Source organism: Dama dama, chromosome X (genome assembly GCF_033118175.1).
Source record: "Dama dama isolate Ldn47 chromosome X, ASM3311817v1, whole genome shotgun sequence".
Lineage (NCBI taxonomy): Eukaryota > Metazoa > Chordata > Mammalia > Artiodactyla > Cervidae > Dama > Dama dama.
In genome coordinates, this window is record NC_083714.1 from 32,682,154 (window position 1) to 32,693,820 (window position 11,667).

The 11,667-nt window shown below is 45.7% G+C and overlaps 1 protein-coding gene across 1 annotated transcript in view; it reads right to left on the reverse strand.

The window, feature by feature from the left end:
* Window positions 1–8,456, reverse strand: part of ZDHHC9 (zinc finger DHHC-type palmitoyltransferase 9) — a 28,238-nt gene extending 19,782 nt beyond the window's left edge. The window contains exon 1 of the mRNA XM_061136984.1: window positions 8,244–8,456. Coding sequence (XP_060992967.1) covers window positions 8,244–8,410 — 167 coding nt within the window. The 5' untranslated portion in view covers window positions 8,411–8,456. The remainder of the gene's footprint in view (window positions 1–8,243) is intronic.
* Between the last annotated feature and the right edge of the window lie 3,211 nt (window positions 8,457–11,667).

Here is an 11,667-nt window from a genome sequence, read left to right on the forward strand (position 1 = left end):
ACCCAAAAGGACACAGGAGAAACACAAGGCTCCATCTCTGAGACAAGCCAAGTGAAATTACCACACTGGCAGAAAATAGCCATCTTCCTCATCACTGCCCATCTCTAAAATCACTCTTGAAAACAAAGAAGTGACATCTCCAGAATTCAGACTGCCCTGGGTGTATCATTGCCAATGAAAAGCCTTAGAAAAATCAGAGCCATCTGATTGGCCATCAAAGGGAGTTTAAACTGTTTTATTCGAGGGAAAAGATACAGAGAGAATAGAACACACACACACACATTAGTGATGCCCCCACACCCTGAAGGACCGAGCTTAACTAAAGTCTCATTTCAACACCTGCTTGTTGACCGGACAAAGGACAACTTAGATTTGAATTATGCTTCACCATCCAGGATAAAGGTCTCTGTAATCTCCACACAGAATATCTTCTGCACCTGCTAAAACAATCCACTCTGTGTGTCAACAAGTACACAACAGGCCCATTGTATTGTTCTTCGGAGACAAGGCTACTGGCAGCCAGTTGTCACTAGTGAGTGGGTGTGACTGGGAAGGCAGATGTGGGACCAGCAGGCCTTTCTACCCAGAATAAGAGGAAATAAGAAAGCCAGAGGCTAAGACCACCACAAACTACAACCCATCTGTCTGCCTTTAATACCCACCTGGGTTAGTCCCATAATTGCAGTAAGCTAGCGATCTCTCTTAAATAGGAATAAGCTATGCAAAGATTTGGTGGTAATTCCCAGTATCAACCTCAAAAGTCAGGAGTATCCTCAAACATCACTAATTTGTCCTAGAAAAAGACTGGATCTATCATCCACAAATATAAACTGTCTTTGAAACCCTGTGGTACTTTCTATCTATATTGATATGAATAATGATATCCATACACTTCTTGAAACAGAACTCTCCTTTGTCTTCAGAATACCAGGCAGTTAGAAGTGACTTTTCTCCCTTGTGAATTTTATAAATGCAACTATGTCCCCACCAAATCTCCATTTCTGCCACCTGCAGAGACATCATCACTTTAAGCCATCTTCTTTCAACCTCTTGATCGGCTTCAGGCTTCCACAGCTGGACTACATGACAGGACTCCCACATGTCTCATGGGCCACATGATGGTACTGACCAGCAGTAACCAGCAGTGCCAGGCTGGGCTGGCGTGCCATATCCCATCCCCCATCTCTAGCACACCAGAGTTCATTGGAAGGACAATCATAACGACATAGACTTCAATTCACACAAAAAACTTCAAAAGAGATTCATGAGTGGAAGTTGTAAGAAACCAGACAGATTCCACGACAGGGCTGCCTCACAGACCAGCAGTGTGCACTAGTGGTCTGTACTCTGATTCTGTCTCCCTAATGGTTTACTTGCTATGTTTTTTGCTGCTGTTCTTTTATCAGCACAATCAGCCAACAAGTATTTATGGATCTAACAAATGAAGGACAAGAGAAATGGAACTTAATTTTGTTGGGGAAACATAACTAACATATGAAACAGCTAAATAAGATAAGACCAATAATCAAGTGTACGGATGGTGAGTCAGACTCTAAGGACTGTAAGTGGTCAGAGAAGAGCTCTCTTGGGAATCTGGGGGCTGCTTGAAACTGCTCCCATAGCAGTCATTAAGGGTGGCTTTAAGGAAGCTTGGCACAGCAGGAAGTTCCAAGGATTAGAGCTCCACAATGGCCCTTGAGCCCACATAACAGAAATAAGCCTTTGCTGTAAGTCCTCCCTGACAGGGGCAGCCATCTGTCCTTATACATATGTTCTATCTCTAGAGCACAGTAAACATGTAGAACCACCCATAGGACCAGTTCAACATTCTTGCTGATGACATTCAGAGTTTGCTAAGAGGGACAAAGTTTCCTTGGACATTAAAAACATAATTTAATAACAGCTTCAAGATTTACTGCTATGTGAAGGTCAGAGTTTTGAAAATGCATAACCCTGTTTTGCTCCAGCAGCAATGGGAAAATTAAGCAAACAAGGACATTTTCAATTCTGAGGCAACGAGCCATCCTCTCACTGAGGAAGGCCAAAATATCTATAGAGTCAAACCTGCTAAGTAGTTGCCAAATTTCAGTTGTAATAATAAATTTCACATTTCAATTATAACAAATATAACCAATTTCAAAAATAACAAGTAACAAATTTCAACTGTAATATCTTTCTGATAAAGAACTTAGAACAGTTCCCTGCTACCTACTATAGGAAGCCCCCACCTCCTCAGGCCAGTATTCTGAGGCCCTCCTTTAACTGGCCTTATCTAATCATCATCATAGGTTCTTTCTTGCCTCTTCCTTGCTCCATTCCAGACACATCTTCCTCATTATCCTGAATTCATTAGCCTCTTGCTACCGCAGGAGGAGGCATAAAGGGTCTTTTTTTTTGTTAAACACAATACCAGCTCTGGCATCTCTGAGGAGGAAGATTTAAGACTCCTTTCCCTCAATAAACATCTCAGCTGTTGTTGGCATGCTAGGGACACCCCTGTCCTTTGTGCTCACTTTTCCCAAAGTAGACGATCATTATACTCAACTAAGACATTCTCAAAAGATGGGAGTTACGTTCAGTGGAGACTGACGGTGTGAACTTCATCACCACAAAACGTAGTAAAGGCTGAAAACACACAGATGAATTCTGAATGACAGAAGCATAAAGAATTGTTAAAGGGAAACACATTGTTCAGGAGACACAGCCCAATCCTTCTCCAGGAGACCTGCTTTATCAGGAAGTTGAGTTTGGCTAAGTACTGTAACAGATTGAGATCAAAGAGGCAACTGCCTTTCTAAAACTGTCTTTGGTTGGCAGAGTCACAGAATAGGGCTAGATAAGCACAAGACTGAACCTCCACAGGGCAATTCTTCAGAGAATACTCTCTTGATTAGAGATCATGATAAAGTCACTTTTTGCTCTTTCTAATCTCACCTAAGGAATTCAGGAACCTGGACTTTGTCACTATAGACAGGGATATTGCTCCATGTCAGAGTTTGGCCTTGGTCTACCTAGCCCTGTGTCTCCTCAAACCTGGTAACTTTGTTATCAGACTGCCTCTTCCCTTCTGTCTGACCATGGGGACACGGTGCCCCTTTCATCACCATCACCCACAGAGTAACATGGTAAGGGAGCACACATTGCCTAATTTTTCTCGGAGCTGTCCTCATCTTGGAAGCAGGGACTAGGAGCAGCAACAGGGGTGATGATCCCTTGTAACGCAAAAGCTTACTCCCTTAAGTTCACACTTAAAGGAAGGAGTTCCTTGTTCCTGCAAGGCTACCAGAATGCCATACTAGAATACAGTCAGTTTTCCACAAACATGCCTTCATTTTCTAGTGAGTGAAATCACTCAGTCGTGTTTGACTCTTTGCAACCCCATGGACTGTAGGCTACCAGGGTCCTCTGTCCATGGGGATTTTCCAGGCAAGAATACTGGAGTGGGTTGCCATTTCCTTCTCCAGGGGATCTTCCCAACCAAGGGATTGAACCTGGGTCTCCAGCATTGTGGGCAGATGCTTTACCATCTGAGCCAGTAGAAGCATGAGTTAAGGATGCCAAGGTAACCTAGAATCCACTAAGGCAACACAAACACCAGCTAGCAAGACCCCAGAGTATGCCAGCCCAGCATTTGGCACTATGCACAGCTTTAGTAATCTGCATGTCTTCAGGATTCCGTACTCAAAAGGTAACAATGAGATGAAAGGTAGTGTCGTATAAAGGCACTGGCTGACCGATTGACCTTGATGAAATCTATTTCTGTAGACCTGGTTTTATCACTCGCAAAAGGATGGGGTTGGTCTCCAAGGCCCCTTTCAGATCTATCATTCTATGATTCTGTGAGTCAAGACTGCTACATTTTAAGTGCATCCAGAATATATCGATTCAGCTACATTTATTGATCACACACTCTAGTAAGGCCTAGTAGAAGGCACTGTGGGGGCCACACACACACAGGATAGTCCCTGACCCTGAAAGAACGCAAACTGTAATATCCACAGAATTAAAAAAATATAAAAATGTCATGTAATTATGTGTTAAATGACTGGTATGTACAATTAGTCCTATGAATGCAGAAATTACTAGAAAAATTTCAGGAAGGAAGACTCAAGAAGGGACTTGAAAAAGAGGTAGAGTCTGAATAGGCTAGAAGTGGGACAATTACTAAGCAGTGCTACAAAGCTTTTTTCAGTTCATCCAATTCAATGACTCCTCTGTACATCAGAAGCACCCAGGAGGGTCAGTCCAACAGGGTTTGATAATGCCTTGATACAATTTCCGCTAGATACGGCACAGTGAGGCATAAGCACTGATCACAGCAGTAAACGCCTTCCTACTTCAGGGGTCAAGAGTCACACAATCATTCATGCCACAAGAGACCTTGACCCCAGTAGTGATCTGGTCACACAGTTAAAAGAGAAAGCTAGGAAGCCACTTTCAGAACACAGTGCACTTGGTCTTTTCCCCAAGCTTTATCAGAAAGTTGAATTTGACTAAATACCACAATAGCCTTTCGGTAGTTGGACAGTTCACAGGTTGTCAGTGTCAGTCCGCTATAGTGTCCTGACATTCCTGGCCAAGCTGTTGGTTATGTGTTCATCACACAAGCTGGACAGAGTTTGGGCAGAAAGGACGGAGAATGCTTCATGTGCTTAAAGCTCACATTTCCTAAATACCTCATCCTAAGAATACATTAGGAAATTCCTCTTTTTTTTCTAACTAGAATACTCTTGATTAAAGTATAGCTGATTTACAATGTTGTGTTAATTTCTGCTGTACAGCAAAGTGATTCCATTATATATACATTCTTTTCCATTACGATTAATTCCAGGGTATTGAATACAGTTCCCTGTACTATACAGTAGGACCTTGTTGTTTATCCATTCTATATATAATAGCTTACATCTGCTAACCCCAACCTCCTACTCCATTCTTTCCCCAACCCCATCCCCCATAACAACCACAAGTCTTTTCTCTATGTCCCTGAGTCTGTTTTTGTTTTGTAGATAGGTTCATTTGTGTCACATTTTAGAGTATACATATATAAGTGATATCATATGGTATTTGTCTTTCTCTTTCTGACTTACTTCACTTAGTATGATAATCTCTACTTGCAAGGAAATTCTTTTTTTAAGCACTGTACAATGTATACTCTGCTTCTAAATTCAAATACATTTACTATAGATACAATAGATACAATTACATTTAAAATACAGCTATCTACTGGTAATCTTCTATCCTCTCCTTTTCTATGTGTGTATTAGAATCTCCCAGACAGACACAAGAGTTATATAGAATTTCAGACTCTCAGAGCTGCTAGAGGCTTAGTGATAATCTAGCCCTATTTCCCATTCGGGGCAGGAATTCACTCTGTGACAGCAGCTCTGAGAGATGGCTACCCAGCTTCTTTGGAAACACTTCTAAAAATACAGAGCTAATGAGCACCTGTATGGACCACCTTTTCTCATTTTATGTAGTTAACCTACTGTCTGTCCACTGAAAAATCACAGGTCCCTCCTTTGAGAAATCTAAACATGTAAAAGTGAAATCCAAAAATAAAAATAAAAAGATGTCCACTGACACTACTAACACTGCATGTTTTTCATCAAGGGGCGCACACACGCCTGACCAGATTTCTCAAGCCATCTGGCCGACCCAGGGCTGTGCCACAGGGGGTTATAAATCACCTCTCACTCATTCCTCCACACCTGCTGCAAGCAGGACCCTGTTACTAAAATGCAGGTCCAGATGTGCCTCAAGATCTGAACTTTCTTCCTCAAGGCCAAAATGCAGCAGCCAGAGAATGTACAGTCTATGCTCCTAGACAATTTAAACATGAAAAGAGACAGTCCTTTGTCACTGCTGGTTCAGACACCCTCAACTGCCTGAAAGCAGGGGACTAAACCAGGTGAATTCCTGAGGTCTCCGTAAGTTCTCATACTAGCAAAGGAGCCCATATTCTGCCCCCAAACCCTATCCTCCACCGTGTGGTGGACAGTAAATTATAGACCCCAAAGAAAAAGGTCGACCAGAAAGAGATTTCATTCCTCAGAGGCAGGCTGGTGTCCTCTGTACAGCCTGTCAGTGGCTAGGCTCAAGGCAGCCGCCACCTAGAGTGCCCATGTGTCTACATTTGACAGACAGATACATACATGTGCACACATATATGCACACACACATACACGCTCACAAACACAGATTCCACCATTCTTAGTAAGGATTCATTGTTGGGGCCCTCTCCCCTTTGGTCAGATGTAAACTTCCCCATTCCACTTCTCAGCTAACACTTTTACTTCCTTCTCCCTTCCCCCTTTCCTACTCCCTCCCCCAGCCCTACCTTCAAAACTATTTACTCTAACACACACACAGCTGGAACCCAAGGCAGTTTACAAACAACCTCACCCTTCATATCTGAGGGCAAAGCGCAAGAAATAACTTGGGGAAAAAAAGTCATCTCACCAGAAAACCCAACCTGCCTCTGTCAAACAGTAACTTGGTTAATTATAAGCTTCATCCCATAGGCAGTTTTCTTCAGAGGCCTTCAGGGTCGAAGGGAACACATCCAAATCATACTCTGTCTGGCTCCCAGATACAAAAATGGCCAAATGCCAGTAGCTCAAAATTTCAACTTGCCTTGGCCAGTCAAACCAGAGAGTTCCTGGGCCCAGAATTACCAGCTCACTCAGGGCCTGGAAACAAATCTCATCTCTGTTTTGAATGGTTTCAACCACAAAAATTTAGCCCCAAGTTGGGGAGGGGAGAGAGGCAAAAAAAGCTAGTGATTTAGCAGAGGACGGAGTGAGGATGACAGAAAGCAGAGTTCAGCTCTGCATTTCCATAAACAAGCAAGGAAGGAACAAAGCTAACTTGGAGACAAGAGTGAGGAGTGGGGAAATATTTTTTTAAATGTTATACTTATGCTTGCCCGCCTGCACACGCTCACTTATACCACATAAAGTACACACACACACACACACACAGAGTTTCAGCCATGAAACTCTGACTGGAAAGCAGCTAAGAAGCCATGATCAACTTGTCTGATTTTGCCAAATATTTTACAACTTGGTAGCAGCAGCAGCAAAAAAAGTGCCTTTGACAAAAAGGTCCTCTGACCTTACTTTCCTGGCCCTGTTATAAACTACATCCCCCTCCTTCCCCTGCTGTTACTCAAGCCATTTGCACTTATCCCAAAGTCTGGCAAACCAGCCCCCCAAAAATCACTCTTGATGCACTGGGAAAGCCTAAAGCCCTTACAGAAGAAAGACAAAAATGAGCCCCCAAAGATCAGAGCTGATTTTAATTATCCACAAAGGCAAGCCAAGAAGCCCCCTCCTCCATCCCATGGCCACGCCCCCTGAGGGGAGTTCCATTTCCAGGTCACTGGAGTGCATGAACTGTAGCAGGTTCATATTAGGTGTGGCTCACAGTCTACAAACACATCTCTTGGTTCCTTCAAGGCCTTCCTCATAATAATCCCAAACCAATTAGCATTGCTCTCATCCCTGGAGTGTACCACATTCTCAGCACACCCAGGAGTCCTACCACAGTAGCCAAATGGTCACCTCCCTAGAGCAGTGATCAACACAGATTTCAAACTGCCTCTAGTACTAGCTGTTACATCACAGAAAAAATAACTCCAAGGCTGGTTTCGGGCACACACAGAATAGAGAGTTGTTTATGTTGAGTGATTTTGACTGAAAGAAAGAGCAACTCACATTTAATAAGCACATATGTGCCACATACGCAGCTAGACTGTGGCACAGCTGAGGCTGGAACCAATCTGCAGGTTCCCAATTCAGTTGGCTTTTCAATTTAACAGCTAGCTGAGAGCTGAGCCCTAAGGAAATAGGACCCAGAATAACAGAATAGGTGAGTATCATGGGGTGGAGTTACGACTACAGGGAGTGCTCCTAGGCTCAGGAGGGGTGGAGAAGAGGCAATCTGTCACTAACCACCTAAGTAGACCACTGAAAAGGGGAGGGGAGTGATGAAGATGAATTCTTTTATTTTCTAAGTGTTCCAGGGGTGGCCCCAAATCAGTGCTATAAAATTGGTTATCAAACATCTTGGTCTTTTAAGGAGGCACATACAAAGCAATGAATTCAGTTGACATGATCTACAGACACTGCTCAAGAGGACAGTGACAACCATCCAAGGACTAGCCACAAACTCCCCAGAAAGAAGGTTCTTCCCCTGGACCCGAAATAACCATAATCAGGCAACAATACTCAATGGAAACTCACTCGAAGGCGAAGAAGAGTGTACATGTCCCCAGGATGAGGAAGAGGGTCAAATAGAAGATGCCCTTTTGCCGGGCCATCATGACGCGGCCATCACAGCAGAAGGTGTTCCTGCCTGGGAGTTTCTCCCATTTCCGTGTCACCTTCTTTCTCACCACCATCACAGACATGATTGGAATTCCTGGTCCAAAATGGGTTTGTGATTATAAGAGGGAAGAAACAGAAGCTGAGCCCAGCTTTGAAATCACGTTGTGTGCTATTGCTGCCACTGGGTCAAACATCATCAGAAGTCCAATTTCTAGCCCTAAGGAAAAACACAAAAAGAAAAAAAATGAGGCAGGAACAAGAAAATGCAGTTCAATCTTCCTTTCCCAGAGGCAGATGAGCACTGCCTCAAGGGTTGAGAGTGAAGAAATGGAAGAGTTTATTTCCAATCTGTCTTTGTCCCCTAAAAGAAGAAAAGGTTAAAGAGTCTCAAAAAGAGAAAGAGGCTAGTATATCTTAAATATATCCCTTTACTTCCAGTATAATACTGATGATTTGATTAGCACAGAACTAGGAACTGGAAGAGATTTTATAGGTGACAGCCCCAATTACTTTGTTTTGGAAATAAGTAAACTGAAGACTGAAGGGGGGAAATCACTTCTCTGGGTAACAAAGCCATGAAGCTAAGCCAAAAAAACAGGTCTGCTGACTTTCAGTCCAGGGCGCTCTCCACTATACCATACTGTTGTATAATCATCATGAAGAAGACTCTAAAAATAATAGTGGAATTTCTATCCTTACTGGCCATTCCCTCCCCTCCTCCACTTCTTCACCTTCTTTCTTCAATCAGCCACTGGAATCTGAATCACACGAGGGAACAAGTCATCCTTTGGGAGAGCTAGGAGGTTTTGGACACTGTACACAAACCCAGGTTGTATTTACTCAAAACAGATTTCCCCCAATCAAACCCTCCTAACTTCCTGAGTCTGGGAAATGAACCAACTTTTCTGGCCTAGCCTAACATTTGTGGGAATCTTAATGAAACCACATTACAGACCTGTAGGTGAAAGGCTGACTTAAGCCAGAGAGATTGTGATATGGCTGGGAGGAGGAGGGGCCCGACAGGGGGTGGGGGGTGGCAGCAGTTAAGAGAAGTCATAAGGGTGCTTTCTGGGACATTTCAGAAGTACCATCTCCACTTAGCATCCTGAATCCCCAGGCCCAGCCTTTCTCACCGCTGTCACCCGTCTCCTCTCAGGTGTGGTGCTGTGGCCTCTATTTACCGATACCACATGCCTCACGCTGGCAAGAGAGAGGCGGAAACCTGCAGCCCGACTGACTGATGAGAAATAACCAACTGGGCTGGAGAGGGCAACGGTCCAAAGAGAGACTAGGAGCTGAGCAGGGAAAGGAGAAAGTGGAAGGCTTGGGAAAGGGGAGGGGGCATCGGAGGTGCAGGGAACACTTCCTTTGTGTAAAACTAACCTGGATAACAATCTTCTCCTGATAAACCGCCCCAGCGGGAGGAGAGACCAGGAAGGGGAGCCGGGCCTGGGAGAACAAAGATCAAAATCCGTCGAGAACCAGCGACCAGCCCAGCGGCCCGGGGCCCGAGGCCCGAGTCCCGAGTCCCGGACGGGCGGCGGGCGCGGCCTCGAGAGGCCCGCCCAGCCTCAGCCACGCCGCCGACCACCGCCCCGGGCAGGATGGGACGCGCGCCACCTCCGCACGCTCGTACACACTCACACACGCCCCGCCACGTGTAGTCACCCCCGGCCAGGGGCTCGGCAATCGCCGAGCCGAGAAGGGCAGAGCAGGCTCCGCGCGTCCGGGTGCAGCCGAGGGGGCTGCAACCCACCACGCGGCCGAGCCCCAGAGACCCCCACCCCCACCCACCCCCTTGTTACCTGAACCCCGGAGAGCGAACTCGGCCGGGAACGGAAGCCAGGAAGTGCACTGTCCCAGGGGACCGCGTCGGCCGCCAGAGGTGGCAGCGGCTTTTCCCCAGCCCGGAGGCTGCCTCCTCCTGACAAGGGGCCCCAATGGTCGGGGCCCTAAACCAGCTGTGGCAACCGCCCACCGCTGGCCGAATGGAACGCTCCTCACGTCACCAGGTCGTTCCAGTAGTTGCTAGCCCTCTATTGGCTGATCCGCCTCGGCGCCTCCGCCCCTGCCACCCCTGCCCCGAGCTACCATTGGCTGCGCATAACGCCACTCGACGATGCCCCCGCCCCATTCCCCCACCCATCTCCCCGCTTCGTGCCCACCTGCCAAGCCTTTGCCAGCCTCCCTTTGGGGTCTGAGCACCGATGTGTGAAGTGTCGCTTTCTATTAATATAGTTCAGCAGGGACTGGGATGAAGCGTGGTGTCAATGGGACTAGGAGGAACGGGGGACCTGCCGCCCCCCACCCCTCCCCGCCACACATACCATGAGACGCTGAAGGAATCCTGGCTCACAGATCCCGGTGCTCACCCCAAACTGGGTCCTCCCTGGGCCTCTCCAGCCTTACTTACATGAAATCAATTGCGACTTGGGATTTTACTCTGTACCCGCGTAAAAATAAGTCCTCTGCCTCCCAAGTCCTATTCACGAGGTAGGGGTCCCACCTCTGTTCCAGTCGCCCTGGCCTGCATCTCTGGCTTTAGGAACAAAACAGATGTAAAACGGAACTTGAAAGGGATAACTGTCCCCAAGAAGGTAGAATCATTTTGCAGTAAACAAAAAATTGACTCTGAAACTCTGCTGACAGGACATAAATTCTTTCAGGTAGGTGATGAAGTAAAGATTGCTTCAAAAGCTTGTAAATGACTATTAGATTTGAAGAGCTTGTGATAATGAGGTGCTGAGTGGGGCTCAGAGGGGAGCGGCAGAAACTCGACCCACCAACCACATTGATTCTATCTTTCTGCCACCTCTCTGACAGGGCAGTTAATTACCACAATGAGCCACTGCTACTGCTCTGAGTGAGTCGCATCCTTTAGCATAAGATTGGAGTGGGGAAAACAGTTGAAAACCACGGCATCGATATTCTACAACAGACTTTAAAAGACACTGGGTCTGTTTCCGCTAGTGTGGCTCTTGGCTTCCAAATATAAGGGGAAATATGAGAGAGGGTGGAAGGTGGTCTTTCCTTACCTGTCACACCGTCGGGGAGAGCGCCCAGACTGCCAGCTATTTTCCTAATCTTGAATAAAGTTTCTCTGGGGTGAAGGTATTTGCAATGAATACAAAAGAGACTGTCAAAGCTCTTCCCAAGGCAGTATTTTTTTGTGTTAGTTGAAGGACCTCGTGCCTGGTCAAGAACTATTTCTCCTTTTATGGGATTTGGATCCCGTGTGCTATGAAGCAAAATTCTACCTAATGATAGTTACATTTGACACATTCATGGTACCCTTCAATCAAAAATTTTAAGGGATTAAAAAATCACTAGGTAATTCTCT